This window comes from Lepidochelys kempii, chromosome 1 (genome assembly GCF_965140285.1).
Source record: "Lepidochelys kempii isolate rLepKem1 chromosome 1, rLepKem1.hap1, whole genome shotgun sequence".
In the NCBI taxonomy this organism is placed as follows: Eukaryota; Metazoa; Chordata; order Testudines; family Cheloniidae; genus Lepidochelys; species Lepidochelys kempii.
This window is the reverse complement of record NC_136380.1, coordinates 63,774,596-63,792,622: the sequence shown is the minus strand read 5'-3', so window position 1 is coordinate 63,792,622 and position 18,027 is coordinate 63,774,596. Positions and strand designations below refer to the sequence as shown.

General features: G+C 38.7%; 1 protein-coding gene across 4 annotated transcripts in view; it reads right to left on the bottom strand.

Annotated features, from left to right (window-relative positions):
- The window catches only part of VWA8 (von Willebrand factor A domain containing 8), a 290,052-nt gene that overhangs the window by 71,272 nt on the left and 200,753 nt on the right, over positions 1–18,027 (bottom strand). For all 4 annotated transcript variants that reach the window (XR_012159153.2, XM_073345760.2, XM_073345743.2 and 1 more), the window contains 4 exons: positions 16,310–16,464; positions 8,561–8,762; positions 4,376–4,457; positions 509–713 (listed from right to left, as the gene is read on the bottom strand). Coding sequence is in view for 3 of the 4 variants with exons in the window: in XM_073345760.2 (XP_073201861.2) it covers positions 509–713; positions 4,376–4,457; positions 8,561–8,762; positions 16,310–16,464 (644 nt within the window). In the remaining variant the exon portion in view is untranslated. The remainder of the gene's footprint in view (positions 1–508; positions 714–4,375; positions 4,458–8,560; positions 8,763–16,309; positions 16,465–18,027) is intronic.

The window sequence follows — 18,027 nt, the reverse complement described above, 5'->3', positions numbered from 1 at the left end:
GACAGTGGCCAGAGCCAGATGCTTCAGAGGGAACGAACAGAAAAGGGCAACTTCGAGTGCACTATCCCGTCGTCCAATCCCAGCTTTTGGTAGTTAGAGGTTTAGGATACCTGGACCATGGCGTTGTGTCCCTGTCCATTCCAGCTAATAGTCACTGATGGACCTATGCTACATGAACTTATCTAATTCTTTTTTTAATCCAGTTATACCTTTGACCTTCAGAACATCTCCTGGCAATGTGTTCCACAGGTTGACTGCACTGTGTGAAGAAGTACTTCCTTTTGTTTGTTTTAATCCTGCTGCCTACTATCAGTTCCACCTATAATAAGCTCTTAAAAGACCACATGATTTTTCTGCAAAAAGATCTATTTGATTTTTGTTGCTGGTCTAGGTCTAATTCTACTTCATGATACTTTTCATCACAATTTATTTTTTAAACAACCTAGAAACTTCAACTCACTGGCAATGTTTTGTTAATGTTTTTAACTTGAGATTTTTAAAGTCCTACCTGTACAGGTCTACCATCCTCTTGTCCAATCATGTTTCTCCAGTCCTGCAGAGAGCGCTGTAGGCTGTCAAGTCCTGCCTCCCAAAGCCTGACACTGCCTCCCATATCCACTGTAACCAAACCTACTTTGCCCAGTGGCGCCAACAGAACGTCTGTGTCCGAGATCTTTGACAGCCATGATGTATATGGTGAGAGAGACACTGATCTGAAAAATAAAGCCAAATATGGTTTATCTAACAGTCACAATTGACACTAGAGAAAATATTTCTGTAGCCATGGTGCCAATTTTAAAAAATACCCTTGAGCAAGATCACAGAAAGCTGTATAGTAGTGAATATGATCCATCGACAATCCAAGTGAGATCAAGACTGGACCTGGCAGTCCCACTATATTACCCAAACCACACCACATACTCGAACTAGATAGGGTGGAAAGATGTTTGCATAATACTGATAACTGAATAAAAGGTAGCTAAGACAAATGTAGCTGTATAAGTACCCTCTCTCTACAATCTATTTTAAGAAGATCAGTCCTCTTGTTAGAGAGAACAAGGGGGGATGAAATAACCAGGTCAAACAGGAAGCAAGCAACGCAGAAAATCTGGAAAATAGGGAAGTTGAGCAGAAATCCAAAAGAGCATTTGTATCCTGACTGTTATAACCTCTAAGAATGACCTTCATTCAAGTGCCAGCAGCAAATTTATTAGTGATCCCAAACTTATCATGCTGGGAATTACAGTAAGGCTCAGAGAAGAGAAATAAAAGATATGATAAAATTATGATTATAAAAATATTTGGAAAGGGAAAACAGAAAAGTACAAAATAAATGGGAAAGAACACAATAGTAACTTTGGAAAATAACTTGAAATAATACGGAAAATTTCTCTAAGACCTGGTTTACACACTAAGTGGCACCGATTTAATTAAAGGTGTGAAGTTAAAATGATTTAAGCCTTGTCTACATGGCAAGTTACTGCGAGGGAAACCAGGGTGTCAATCTACAGCATACCCGCTTGCCGCACAGTAATTTACGATGTAGACACAGCTACGGTGCACTGAAGTCTTAGAGTACGGCTTGGCTTACTATTACTTGAAATCGTAGTACACCAAGCCAAACTCCAGGACTTTCAGTGCACTGTACCTGTGTCTGCATGGGAAGTTACTGTGCAGCAAGCTGGTATGCTGTAGATTCACACTGTGGCTTGCCATGCAGTAACTTGCCATGTAGATAAGGCCTAAATTGATCTGGTGCAATTTAAGGTTATATAGGTTTAAGAATCCCTTAAATCAGTTCATCTTAAATCAGTTTGTAATCATCTTAAACTGAACTGATTTAAAGACTCTTAAATCCCACACTAGGAGAGGTTGTATCAGTTTAACTAAATAGGTTTCTATCCAATTTAATTTGCATGTAAACTGTATGCAGACAAGGTTTATCATCTAAATAATGTGAAATTAAATTAGTACAGCTAAACAACATGATGGTGGGACTAGTTTCATGCCACAAAACTGTCTGCATTACCACACGCAGTAGTTAGCACCATCTATCACAATCTTAACCCAGAAGGAAAACTCTGAAACCTTGATTCAAAAAAGCATCCTTAGGTGGGTAAGAATGCAAGCATGGGCTTATGACACAATGAAATGAATGTTAAGGCTGAAAGAGATATCAGTGGAACCCTGTTAATACCCAGAAAAAATATTACTTTTCTTTAAAGACATTCTAAATTTCTTAAAACATACAAAATTATGAAGAGTGGAAATGAATAATTTGGGGATCCAGTCTGTTTTTTACTACTGTATTGTCCTGCATTGTTCACCATCATCCCACCTGATTGATCGTGCCAATCTGACCTAAACTTTGCCCCTTTAGTTTATTCTGTAACATAAATGTGCTGTTGGATGTATGCTATTGATTTTATGTATTGTTTATTAAATGTGTAGTAAATATTTCAAGAGGAATACAGTCCCATGTTAAGTTGTCAGAGTTCTATAATTTTTTTATTGTGTAATGTGTTGGAGTAAACAAATATTTTCAGGGACAGAATTGGAAAGATTGATCTGTTTGGTGTTATGAAATGTGCTAATAATAGTGATGCAATAATGTTATGTAGTGATATGTAGGTCCTGAAAGTTTGTTATTTTAACTATTTTAAATATATGGTGTAGCAACTAACATACCTAGTTTTCTGTAGTTAGGAATGTTTTAGTATATGTATACGTTTGTGTTATAGGGCTTAGAAATTAACCCTGAAAAAGGAAATGGAATTTTATAATCTATTTGGACCTTTGAACATATTTTTGAAAACTTTAACAGGCAGAATATGCTGACACAACATGTGGCATATGTAATTTCAGACAGAAAGTTACCTTTTGGGGGATGTTTTGGGAGTTTGAAAATAGAGCTTATAATGGAAAACTAGCTTCAATCTCACTTATGAAGCAACTATCACTGCTCCATAATAAGAAGCAACTCCGGAACCAAAAAGGTTCTGAATATAAGCTACCCACCCAGATTTGGAGAAAAGACCCAAACAGGACTTTCATCTGTATTACTATGAATTCATGCCTTTTAACCTATGTGCTGAGGCCCTGCAAACAATGCATTTCCCTGCCAAATGCTCTCTACAAATTGATAGGACAAAAGATCTAGCTGCAGATTTGCTCTTTGGCTGTATATATTCAGAACTTTTAGGTTATGCAAACCATGAGAAACATGGATGAAGAATCATTTTTAGATAAAACTACACTGTACTATAAATAGAAATGTAGATTTCTCATTTACATAGTGGATTCCATTAAAAAAACCTACACTAAAGAATGTTAGTGATGCGAAATGAAGCATTCAAAATTCAGGAAATAATTCCATATGTACCCTCAAAGTTCAATTGGAAGGAAGCAGAATACATTTAAAATCTGGTCTCATTCCATACATGCTCTTAAAGATCATATGGAATGAGACAGGTTTTTTTAAAATCAATATAATATTTCATACATTTTGGTTATACACACGTGCAGTACCAATGAAAAGTTGGGAGACCAATGAAAAGTTGGGAGACCAATGAAAAGTTGGGAGACTGTTATTCAAGGAAACCTTTATCATTGTGAAAAATGAAAATTCATAAGCAAAGTATGCTTTTAAAATTATACTTTGCACTTGCTGAAGATGAGTTTATTAACATAGGCTGTCAGGTACTATAACATGGAGGCCATACAATCTATCTAAGGTACTCATATGGCCTCACAATTTTTAAGGTGTTTATCATCCAACACCCCTGTGAGGCAAGAAACTGCATTTTACAGACAGGGAACTGAGGCAAAGACAGACTTAAGTGATTTGCCCAAGATCACACAGGAAATCTAGTGGAGCAGGAACTTGGAGCTCAGGTCCCCCTACCACCGGACTGTCTTTCCTCTCTATATTAGATCCTAGAGATATAGAAATATGAAGACGAGAAGGGACAGATGAAAAGAGAGAAGGAAGGAAGCAAGGAAGATGAGGAGACAAAGGGTGAGATGGGGGAAGAGAGGAAATGGGGAGGGGAGAAAAAGGAGAAGAGGAAGGTGCCCCTATTATCAATTGCTAACACAAATTTTTTCCTGGGTACCAGCTAATGGATAAATACAACTTTTTAATAGAGGAGTACACCATACACAGTGGCTGAAGAGTTCTGCACATTGGAGTAAAAATTACTTTCACAACATTAAATAATCCAATAGGTAATAAGGAAACAGTGTACTGAAAACCCACCCATACGTCACATAGAAATATAAGAAAAGCAAATATCTATTCTAAATAATAGAGCTTAATGAATTGTATTTGTTATTCCTACAAGATGAGGCTGTTTTACTGATGGAAATCAGATACCTGGGAATAGGGATGTATTTAAGTTTCTTTGAGTTAAGGTCTGTTACTTCCAGATATCCAGCTGCTTGTGGAGGAGCGATATCTGCAGATAAATACATTTGTTAAAGAAAATTACTTTAGCTACATCATTAATAAAATATTACACTTGTATCTATCAGATTAAATTTAAACATACATTATATAGGACATAACAGAAAATGATAAACTTTCAAATTAAATGTAGGTCTATACATTGCAATTATTGAATTTTATTACTGATATAATAGTCAGCAATTAGGAGGCTACAATAATAAAAGAGCAACATTGTACAGTGCAGTGGATGTCAAAACAAATAAAGTCCTGGTCACAAAAATGCCCATCAGGCATTATTGCAACCTCTACCTCATTTCTTTTACCTGTCATTGAAGATAATTCATATTGTTCATCTGACTGACAGTATATTTGTGGAGCATTTCAAAACACAGTGCTTTTAAAAATCTTGAAAATCGCAAGGTACATATTAACTGTGAGGTAATTTTTTAAATTAAATCTGCTGCCTATTAATTTAATCAGGTGACCCCTGGTTTTTGTATTGCGTGAAAGGGTAAATAAAACATCTCTACTCATTTTGTCCACACCATTGATGATTTTATAGGCCTCTATCATATTGCCCCTTAGTTGTCTCTTTTCTAAGCTGAACAGCCCTAATTCTTTTAGTCTCTCCTCCTATTCAGATCATTTATGAATATGTTGAACAGTACAGATCCTCTCCCCACTGTAAAAACTGACCATTTATTCCTACCCCTTGTTTCCTTCTTTTAACCAGTTATGGATCCATGAGAGGACCTTCCCTCCTATCCCATGACTCCTTACTTTGCTTAAGAGCCTTTGGTGGGTGACCTTGTCAAAGGATTCCTGAAAATCCAAGTATATATATATCCTGGATCACCCTTGTCCACATATTGGTTGATCCCAGCAAGGAATTCTAATAGACTGATGAGGCATGATTTCCCTTTCGAAAAGCCAGACTGACTCCTTCCCAGCATATTGTGTTCATCTCTGTGTCTGATAATTCTATTCTTTACTATAGTTTCAACCAATCTGCCCGGGTCTGAAGTTAGGTTTACCAGCTCATAATTACCAGGATCGCCTCTAGAGGTTTTTAAAAATCAGCGTCACATTAGCTATCTACCAATCACCTGGTATGCAATAAGTTACATACCACAGTTAGTAGTTCTGTAATTTCACATTTGAGTTCCTTCAGAACGCTTGGGGAATACCATCTGGTCCTTATAACTTATTAATGTTTAGCTTGTTCCAAAACTTCCTCTACTGACACCTCAATTTGGGACAGTTCTTCAGATATGTCAACTGAAAAGATGGCTCTCGTGTGGTAATCTCTCACATCCTCTGTATTAAAGACTGATGCTCCGTTAGCATCTCAAATCGTTCAGTTGCCCTACGGATTGTTTGGCAGGCTTCCTGTTTCTGATGTACTTAGTTTTTTGCTTGTTAGATTTTGTGTCTTTTGCTAGTTGCTCTTCAAATTCTTTTTTGGCCTGCCTAATTATACTTGTACACTTGACTTGCCAGAGTTCTGTTTCTTTCTATTTTCCTCAGTACATTTGACTTTTAATTTTTAAAAGATGTCTTTCTGTTTCTAACCACCTCCTTTACTCTGTTTAGCCACGCTGGTAGTTTTTGGTCCTGTTTTTGTTTTATTTGAAGTATACATATAGTTTGAGCCTCTGTTACGGTGTTTTTAAAAAGTTTACATGCAGCTTGCAGGCATTTCACTCTTGTGACTGTTCCTAGCATCCTCATTTTCCTGCAGTTCTCCTGTTTGAAGTGAAAAGCTACTGCGGTGTGTTTCTTTAGTATTCTCCTCCTCCCCACCCCCGGTGATGTTACATTTAATTATTTATGGTTGCTATTACCGAGCGGTTCACCTGTCGTCACGTTATAGACCAGATCGTGCTTACACTTAGGACTATACCAAGAACTACCTGTCTCCTTGTGGGTTCCAGGACTAGCGACTCCAAGAAGCAGAAATTTTATCTCTGCATTCCATCCTGAGGTGACATGTTCCCAGTCAATATGGGAATAGTTGAAATCCCCCATTATTACTGGGTTTTCGGTTTTTGTATCCTCTCTAATCTCCCTGGACATTAAACAATCATGTCACCATCCTGGTAAGGTGGTCAGTAGCATATGCCTACTGCTATACGCTTATTATTGTAACATGAAATTTCTATCCATAGAGAGCCTACGTAAATAAGATTTTTACTATATTTGACTCTATGCTTTCTTTCACATATAGTGCCATGCCCCCACCACTCTGATCTACTTTGTCATTGCTATATATTTTGTACCCTGGTGTTTCCACATCCTCCACATCCTATCGATCATTGTAATTCCAAAAACTTTCTCTGATGCCTCTTATATCAATATCCTAATTTAATACCAGGTCCTCATCTGCACACATATTTATATTTAGACTTGCATTTGTATACAAGCTTTTATAATATTTGTCAATATTTAGTTGTCTGCCTTCATGTGATGTGGTAGAAGTAAGCAGTTATTTTAAATCCATACCCAGTAAATGATGAATGCACAAGTCCATGTTTGCCCTTAAGTAGCCCTAGTTTACACATCCTTGCTTTCAGACTTAATAAGTATATTACTGAAATATGACACTATCCCTTACCTATGTTTATATTTTGAGGGCACAGATCTATTTGGTATTCTTTGGAGAGTTAATTATTTGCTTTTTTTTTTTTTTTTAAATATAGCTACTATCTAAGTTACCAGTTCCAATAAAATAAAGAACAACTTCTTTGTTTACTGCTGCTGGAACAATCTTGACAAAATGTATTGCACTGTGTTAGAATCTGGCTGAAGTATTTTAAATTCTTAATAGAAATGGAAGGCTGTGTGCCAAAACTGACCAGTTACTGGGGAGGATAGGAAAAGTAGGGCTACACACCAAATTCCAGTTATTTCAATTTGGCTGGATACTTAGAACAAATATTTTTTTGGTTTTTTATTATAACAAATTGCAACAGTTGCTGAATCAGCATTCTACAGCATTTGCTCATGCATAAAGCCAAGCTTACAGTGATTTTTAATGATTGTTTTATATGCAGCTTTCTTCTGTTTCACATGACAACTCAGTTTTGCAGAATAAATGGTGTGAATAAGCAACCTTCTGCTACACATACAAGCTCAGGAATGTAAGAGGCATGTATTTTATCCCTGAAATCAAAGTAGATTTCACACATCATAATGAGTGAGTCAGCCACAATAAAAGAATATTAATCATTTGAGTGGTTTAAAAATAAAATACACTTAAATAATAACAAAATAAAACACTAATCAATTTGAAAAGAAGTACATTACATTAAAGCAATCTGTTTTTATTAGGGAAATTTTATATAAACAGGGAAATTATAAAATTAGGGAAATTATATATAAATTGTATATAAACATTCATCCACAAAATATAATAAATAGTCAAATGTGATTTTCCTGGGAAGCAGATACGGAAATACAATAATATCCCATTTGGCAGATGAGGAAACTGAGGCTGATACATTAAATGATTTCCCAAGGCAACATGGCAAATCAATGGAAGAAAAGTAGTTAGACTCAGGAATTGCATATGCTCAATATAATAAAAATATTTTGTTCTACTATGCCACTTTCCATCCACAGATGCGAAGGCACTTTACAAACATTTGTGGATTAAGCTTACAACACCCCGATGACGTACTGGCACAGAGAAATGAAGTGATTTGCCAAAGGCTACACAAGGAATCTGTAGCAGATTTACCTGTGCCTGAACCTCATGAACTTCTACCCCTTCTACCTTAGAGCATGTACGTGCACAGATGGCCACAGAGTCAAGTTATTGAAGACACAATTAACTCCATTAGGATTAACTCCACTAGGATACCTGTTCTGTGGGTATTCAGATGACTTAATTCCCTAGTCTTACAATTTAGGATCTTTAATGTGCACTAAATTCATTCTAGAATTGGTAAAATGTGTGCAACTACCATCTTTCTCCCCAAATCCAGTTAGGATTTGAAATGTTTGCTTTCTGATTCTTTAAAGTACTTTATAAACATACAACATGAGTACTCTCCAATTAAAACAAAGCCTTCATCTACAGTTGATATAGTTGAAATACGATATATCTCTTACCTTTTGGATAAAGTTCTTTCAAAGGGACATCTCCAGGTGCTAAAATTCTGACTATCTGATTAGTAGCTAATAAAGTCACACAATTGATTTGTTTTGCAACTCCAGTTTTACTGCGCCTCCCATAGTAAAATGGATCAGAAGGAGAAGCATGTCTGCTGTCCAGCGACGAGTCTCTTTTCCAGCTGTACACCTCATTGGGAGACTGAGAGAGAGAGAAGGTAACTTGAGGATTTCAGTGAGCAAAGACTTGTATAAAGCACCCTTTAAACAAATGGTTTTGATAAGCTCCCATTTCAAATCAAACGTAACCATTCTGAACAATTCTCAGTTCATGCCACGACAGGTAGAAGAGTTGGCTGTCTCTGTCTTTGAGGGAACTTCTACTGGCAAGATGTGTGAGCTTCTACTAACCTAAAAACAGCCATATTGGGTCAGACCAAGGCTCTTCTTGCCCAGTACCCTGTCTCTGGCAGTGGCCTGTACCAGACCTTCAGGAAGAGTGAACAGAACAGGGAAATTATGGAGTAATCCACCCGTCTTCCACTCCCAGCTTCTGGCAGTCAGAGGTTTAGGGTCATTCCGAGCATGGGGCTGCGTCCCTGACCATCTTGGCTAATAGCCATTGATGGACTTATCCTCTATGAACTTATCTGGTTGTTTTATGAACACATTTATACTTTTGGCCACCATAACATCCGAAGGCAATGAGTTCCACAGGTTAGTTGTGCACTGTGTGAAAAAGTACTTCCCCTTGTTTTTATTAAACCTGCTGCCTATTAATTTAATCAGGTGATCACTGGTTTTTGTATTTTGTGAAGGGGTAAATAACACTTTTCTATTCATGTTTGCCACATCATTCATGATTTTATAAACCTATATCATATCCCCCCTTCATTGTCTCTTTTCTAAGATGAACAGCCCTAATCCTTTTAGTCTCCCCTCGTATAGAAACTGTTCCATACCCTTAATCATCTTTTTTTGCCCTTCTCTAAATCTCTTCCAGTTCCACTATATCCTTTTTGAGATGGGGTGACCAGAACTGGACAAAGTATTAAAGGTGTGGGCATATCATAGATTTATATAATGGCATTATGGTATTTTCTACACCTTTTCTAATAGTTCCTAACATACTGTCAGCCTTTTTGACTGCTGGTAGGCATTGAGCAGAAGGTTTCAGAGAACTATCCAAGGTGATTCCAAAGTCTCTTTCTTGGATGGCAACAGCTAATTTAGAACCCATCATTGTATATGTGTAGTTGGGATTAGGTTTTCCAATGTGCATTTCTTTGCACTTAACTTTGAATTTCACCTGCCATTTTCTTCCCCACTCAGCCAGTTTTATGAGATCCCTTTGTAACTCCTCAGTCTGTTTTGGACTCAACTATCTTGAATAATTTTGTAGCATCTGCACACTTTGCCATTTCATTGTTAACCCCCTTTTACAAATCATTAATGAATATATTAAGCAGCACAATTCCCAGTACAGATCCTTGGGGAACTCCACTTGTTCACCTTTCTCCATTGTGAAAACTGACCATTTATTCCTACCCTTTGTTACCCTCTTTGAACCAGTTACTGATCCATGAGAGAACCTTCTTTCTTATCCCATCACTACTTAGTTTCCTTTGGTGAGGGACCTTGTCAATGGCTTCCCGAAAATCCAAGTACACTATATAAACTGGATCACCCTTATCCACATACTTGTTGACTCCTTCAGAGAATTCTAATAGATTGGTGAGGCCTGAATTCTCTTTAGAAAAACCATGTTGACTTTTCCCCAACGAACTGTGTTTATCTATGTATGTTCTTTATAATAGGTTTCTTTCAATTCTGCTTGTGTTGAAGTTAGCCTCAACAGCTTGTAGTTGCCAGGATCTCCTGTGGAGCCCTTTTTAAAAAAATCAGCATTATGTTAGCTACCTTGCAGTCATCTGGTACAGAGGCTGATTTCAGTGATAGGATTTGATTTCCAAATTTTAAAGGATGCCATATTGCCTCTAACGGCCTCCATAACTCTGCAGTTGGTCCTCCTACTTTAAAAAAAATATTTGGGGTATACATTTAGTCTGAGCCTCTATTATGTTTTTTTAAATAATCTACATGTGGCTTGCAAGCATTTTACCCTTGTGACTGCTCTTTTTAATTTCCGTATAACTAACATTCACATTCTTGTGTAGTTCCCCTTATTAAGTTAAATGTTAAGTGGTGGGTTTTCTTTTTTAACCCCCTCCCCCCCCAAAGGATGTTAAATTTAATTACATTAGGTCACTATTGCCAAGCAGTTCAGCTATGGAAAGTTGCTCTTGGGCCCAATCCTGTGCTCCACTAATAATTAAATCAAGAACTTCCTCTCTCCTTGTGGGTTCCAGGACTAGCTGCTCCAAGAAGCAGTCATTAATGATGTCTAGAAATGTTATCTCTGCATCACACCCTGTTGGTGACATTTACCCAGTCAATATAAGGATAGTTGAAATCCCCCATTATTATTGTGTTTTCTGGTTCTGTAGTCTCTCTAACATCCCCTATCATTTCAGAATCACTATCACCATGCTGGTCATTTGGTCAGTAGTATACTCCTATTGCTATACTCTTATGACCCAAGAATGGAATTTCTATCCAGAGAGATTCTATGGTACTGTTTGAGTCACTGAAGATTTTCACCCTATCTGACTCTGCTTGTTTTTTCTTTAAATATATAGTGCCATTCTCCCACCAGTGCAATCTACTCTGTCACGCCTATGTATTTTGTTCCCTGAAATTACTGTGTCCCATTGATTTTCTTCATTCCACCAAGTTTCTGTAGGGCTGTTATAGCAATATCCTCATTTAATGTCAGGCACTCTAGTCCACCCATCTTAGTATTCAGACTTCTAACATTTGTATATAAACACTTACACATTTTGTCAATATTTAGCTGCTTGCTTTCATGTGTTATGTTTAAAAGGATCTCTTTTACATTTGGCTGTTCCTCACTAAATACTACCTGTAATTTACCAACTTTTGTTCTATCCTCTATACTAGGATATCGAGTTCCCCCTATAATAAATTCATCCCTCACAGGTATCTCCGTCCGAACCATGTCAGCATTCCCCCAACCCTTAGTTTAAAATCTCCTCTGCAACCTTTTTAATTGTACGTGCCAGCAGTCTGCTTCCATTTTGGTTTAGGTGGAGCCCATCCCTTCTGTATAGGCTACTCTTTCACCAAAAGGTACCCCCAGGTTCTAATAACCTAAATTCCTCCTCCCTACACCATCGTCTCATCCACACATTTAGATTTTGCAGTCCTGCCTGTCTATGGCCCTATGCAGGGAACTGGGAGCATTTCAGAGAATATTACCGTGGACGTCCTGGACTTTATTCTCTTACCTAGCAGCCTAAGTTTGGCCTCCAGGACCTCTCTACTGCCTTTTCCTATGTCACTACCTATAAGGCTATCTTGATGTCTCGTGAGATCTGCTACCTTCACACCTGGCAGGCAATTCACCATGCAGTTCTCTAGGTCATCACAAACCTAACTATCTATGTTTCTAATAATCCAATCACCCACCATTATTATCCTAACAACTGGGGTCCCTGTCCCCAGAGGGATATCCTCAGTATAAGAGGATATCATGACATCATCTGGAAGGTGGGTCCCAACTATGAGATCGTTTCCTTCTGCTCCAGCTTGATGCCCTGAGACTTTCACCCTCCTCAACAGCACAGGGGCTGTTGGACAGGAAGTGGGACCACTCTAACTCTACTATGTCCCGAACAGTCTCTTCTATGTACCTCCCTGTCTCTCTATGCTCCTCCAGTTCAGCCACTGTGGCCTCAAGAGCCTGATCCCTGTCTCTGACGGCTGTGAGTTGCTTGCACTGCACGCCTACATATGCTACCTGCCTACGACAAGCAAGAGGCCAAAAGCACACAAGTCTTGTTTAGGAGAGGTCAGGCTGCTGTGGACATCAGAGTTGACTCTCTAAAGCCTTTTCAATAAAAGCACTTCCATTATTAAAGATGATGCCACAAAAGATTTTTACGCCCTCGGGCCATTCAACTAGGAAGAGAAAAGGTTTCAACAATTTGATCTGTAACCAATCTATATAAAGGGGTTTATTTACAAACTGTTTCCCCAACCATGTGATACTGGCAAAAGCCATTAGGTCTGTATTACGTATAAAACTATTTAATGTCTATTTCCCAACATTCAAGAACATAGTTAAAACAAATGTATAATATACACATGGAAAACAAACCTAGTCTAATTATATAGTATTTGAAATATAAATCAGATCAAACTGAAATACTATCCTGTAAAAGTATAGAGGGAGGTTTACCTGCTTTTTTCCTAATCTATTTTAGATTTCAGAATACTAGCTAGCTTTTTTCTAATGCCAGCTAATGGTTTCATTCTCTTATTTACCCTGACATATTATATGACCAGAAAAACATTAGACTAATAGTCCTTATAGTCATGTATCCTGTCTCTGATCTTGGCAAGTATGAGTGGCTTCATAAAATGTACTAAAACCCCATGTTGGAAAGCTATTCAGTAATACTGACTAACATTTCTTTCTAATCCAAGGGAAGTAGTGGTTGTCTTATGCAATGAAACATCAGGCCTAGCCAGTGTAACTGTGGCTGATATTGTAATTATTCTTAGAAACGTCTTGTTTCAATTTTAGTAAGCTCTGTACCTTCAAGTGCTACGGCAGTGAGTTCAATGGGTTAACGTTGTTATGTGCTATGTCAAAAAGTATTTCCTTTTATCAATTGTAAATCTGATGACTTTTAATTCCAACAGGTGTCCCTTGTCCTTTTATTATTAGATAGCAAATAGAATTATCCTAAAAACCTTCTTAATACCAAATATACCCCTGTCATGTCCCTCTTGTTCATCTTCATTCTGTGCTACATCCCTAATTGATATACTCCCCCCACATATGCCTCACCCACAACTATTTCACATTTGGGGACAATATATACCTTCAAGTCAGCATCACTGCTATGGGTACCTGCATGGCCCCACAGTATAACAAAATTTTTATGGCTGACTTAGAACAATGCTTCCTCAGCTCTAGTCCCCTAACACCGCTACTCTAGTTGCGCTACATAGATGACATCTTCATCATCTGGACCCATGGAAAAGAAGCCCTTGAGGAATTCCACCATGATTTCAACAATTTCCATCCCACCATCAACCACAGCCTAGACCAATCCACACAAGCGGTCCATTTCCTGGACACTACTGTGCTAATAAGCGATAGTCACATAACCACCACCCTATACCGGAAACCTACTGACCGCTGTACTGACCTACATGCCTCCAGCTTCCATCCACGACACACCACACGATCCATTATCTACAGCCAAGCTCTAAGATACAGTCGCATTTGCTCCAATCCCTCAGACAGAGACAAACACCTACAAGATCTCTATCAAGCATTCTTAAAACTACAATACCCACCTGCTAAAGGGAAAAAACAGACTGACAGAGCCAGAAGAGTACCCAGAAGTCATCTACTACAGGACAGGCCCAACAGAAACAGGCCCAAAAGAAAATAACAGAACGCCACTAGCTGTCACCCAACTAAAACCTCTCCAGCGCATCATCAAAGATTTACAACCTATCCTGAAAAATGATCCCTCACTCTCATAGATCTTGGGAGACAGACCAGTCCTCGCTTACAGACAGCCCCCAAACCTGAAGCAAATACTCACCAGCAACCACACACCACACAACAAAAACACTAACCCAGGAACCTATCCTTGCAACAAAACCCGATGCCAGCTCTGCCCACATATTTATTCAAGTGATACCATCATTGAACCTAATCACATTAGCCCTGCCATTAGGTGCTCTTCACCTGCATGTCTACCGATGTGATATCTGCCATCATGTGCCAGCAATGCCCCTCTGCCATGTACATTGGCCAAACCGGACAGTCTCTACGCAAAAGAATAAATGGACACAAATCTGACATCAGGAATCATAACACTGAAAAACCGGTACGAGAACACTTCAACCTCTGTGGCCACTCAGTAAAAGATTTAAGGGTGGCAATTTTGCAACAAAAAAGCTTCAAAAACAGACTCCAATGAGAAACTGCTGAGCTTGAATTAATATGCAAACTAGATACCATTAAGTTGGGTTTGAATAGAGACTGGGAGTGGCTGGGTCATTAAACATTGTGACGAAGTTCCTCCTCTATCTTGGTGGGTCTTGCGCTTATTGGCGGATTTGCTCGCCTTAGAGCTTCACAGCAGCCCTCAGTTTGGCCGTTTTCATGAACCCACAGTCCAGGTCAACTCCTCGTGTGTCTGACCAGGAGTTGGGAGGTTGGGGGGAACCCTGGCCCGCCCTATACTCCGGGTTCCAGCCCAGGGCCCTGTGGAATGCAGCTGTCTAGAGTGCCTCCTGGAACAGCTGTGCGACAGCTACAACTCCCTGGGCTACTTCCCCATGGCCTCCTCCCAACACCTTCTTTATCCTCACCATAGGACCTTCCTCCTGGTGTCTGATAATGCTTGTACACCTCAGTCCTCCAACAGTCTGCGTTCTCACTCTCAGCTCCTAGCGCCTCTTGCTCCCAGCTCCCAACATGCGCACCACAAACTGAAGTGAGCTCCTTTTTAAATCCAGATGCCCTGATTAGCCTGCCTTAATTGATTCTAGCAGCTTCTTAATTGGCTGCAGGTGTTCTAATTAGCCTGTCTGTTTTAATTGTCTCCAGAAGGTTCCTGATTGTTCTGGAACCTTCCCTGTTACCTTACCCAGGGGAAAGGGACCTACTTAACCTGGGGCTAATATATCTGCCTTCTATTACTCTCCTGTAGCCATCTGGCCCGACCCTGTCACAACATATTGAATCTATTGCCTTAAGTTAAGTTACCTTCTTGTCAACTGTCTAAATGGGCCATTTTGATTATCACAACAAAAGTTTTTTTTCTCCGGCTGATAATAGCTTATCTTAACTAATTAGCCTCTCACAGTTTGTATGGGAACTTCCAACTTATCTGTATGTGTATATATCTTACTATATGTTCCATCCTATGCATCCGATGAAGTGAGCTGTAGCTCACGAAAGCTTATGCTCTAATAAATTTGTTAGTCTCCAAGGTGCCACAAGTACTCCTGTTCTTTTTGCGGATACAGAATAACACAGCTGCTACTCTGAAACCTCTCATTATTCCTCTAATCATTTTCATTTCCCTTTCTGGATCTTTTCTATTTCTGCTATAAGATTTCTGAAACAGTCGACCAACACCAAATATGGTATTCATGAGCAGGCACACCATCAATTCAGCCAATGGCATGATAGTATTTTTCTGTAGTATTCTCTAGACTTCTTTTTTTTTTTTTAAATACAGCTTGGCATCTCATATACTGTCTTGTTTGCTGTTGCGTACTGAGTAGATGTTCACAGAGAATTGTCCATAACTATGTCATTTTCTTGAGTAGTTACATTTAATTTAAAACTTTTCCATGTGTATGAGGAGTAAGACTGTTCTTCCATGAGTAGTGCATGAAACTTATCTCCATTGAATTCATCTGCCTTGTGTCACCCAATTTCCTATCACTGTCAAGTGCTCCAGAAATCTCTCTACACTTGACTATGTTAACAAACATTGCATATTCTGCAAATTTTATTACCTCATTATTCACTACCTCTTGCAAATAATTAGGTTCTTAACTATTTAGATGAACTGGTTATGAAATAAATGTAATGATCATTATTTTACAATTTAATAATACTGGTTTTACCATAAGTTCTGGGAAGCCAACAACAATAGTGGCATAATTATGCACATCCAAGAGAATCCTGTTGGGAGAGCTGATCTTCTGTCCCACAGCTATGCTTAGGTTCTCTGAAGATAGTTGGTCACTTGAAACTGTGTGCGGCACACACAAATCAGATGCTAAAGTGGGGAATCAAATGATAAGCATTAAATCCAGATAAGCAAGAGGAACCAATTATCTTTATAAGCACTGAGTGCTAATTACTACTATTCTTATCATAATTCAACAGAAATAAAATGAAGAAAAGGAGTAAAGATCTGTTTATGCTATATTGTACAACATACAAAAAATGACGTTAAATTAACATTATTTAGGTTGCAAAGTTGAGCACTCAAAAGTTAGGAAAGCCTTAATTCTGCCAATTTCCTAGATTTTTACGGATTTTTTTTCTTTTAAGGAAAAAGCATAATCAAATTCTACTATGTACAACAGGAACAATCCCCCCACCCAATTGTGAATCATCAGCATGGTTTCAACCGGGAACATTTCGCACTGCAGCAGAGATGGATGCTACTAGGACTACAGGAATCACCGTGTTAGCTGGCAGCAACAGCAGGCTTTTTTTGATGTGGGGGATGGGTTGCCGGTTGCAGGTGGTGGGTCTGGGGACTGGTCAGGGGGATGCCCAGCCTAATGAAGATCTCTCTTGCCCCTGGGAAAACTCTGGCACCCAGTATTTACCCATCTGCTGCTCTTCTCGGTACTTCTTCCAATTCTATTGTAACTTTTTTGAGATGTGGCAACCAGAACGGCACACAAGTATTCAAGATGTGGGCATACAATGGATTTATACAGTGGCATTATGTTATTTTCTGTCTTATTATCTATCCCTTTCCTAATGGTTCCTAACATTCCGTTAGGTTTTTGACTGCTGCTGCAGATTGAGCAGATGTTTTCAGAGAACTATCCATAATGACTCCAAGATCTCTTTCTTGAGTAGTCACAGACAACTTAGACCCCATCATTTTACATGCACACTTGGGATTATGTTTTCCAATTACTTTGCATTTATCCACATTGAGTTTCATCTGCCATTTTGTTGCCCAGTCACCCAGTTTTGTGAGAACCCTTTGTAATTCTTCCCAGTCATCTCTGGACTTAGCTATCTTGAGTAATTCTGTATCCTCTGCAAACTTTGCCACCTCACTATTCACCCCCCTTTCCAGATCATTTATGAATATACTGAACAGCACTGGACACAGTTCAGATCCATGGGGGACCTCACTATTTACCTCTCTCTCCACTGACCTCATTTCCTTTGTTTCTTATTTTTTAACCAGTTACTAAACCATTAGAGGACCTTCCCTTTTATCCCATGACTCCTTACTTTGTTTAACAGCCTTTGGTGAAGGACCTTGTGAAAGGCTTTTTGAACATCCAAGTACACTAAATCCTACTGGATCATCCTTGTTCACATAATTGTTGACTCTCCTCCCTATTAAAAAATTCTAATGGATTAGTGAGGCAGAACTTCTTTTTGCAACAGCCGTACTGACCCTTCCCCAACATATTGTGTTCATCTCTGTGTCTGATAATTCTGTCCTTTAATATAGTTTCAACCAATTTGCCTGATAGTGAAGTTAGGCTTACCAATCTGTAATTGCCAGAATCTCCTCTGGAGCCTTTTTTAATAATTGGCATTACATTAGCTATCCACCAATCATCTGGTACAGAGGTTGATT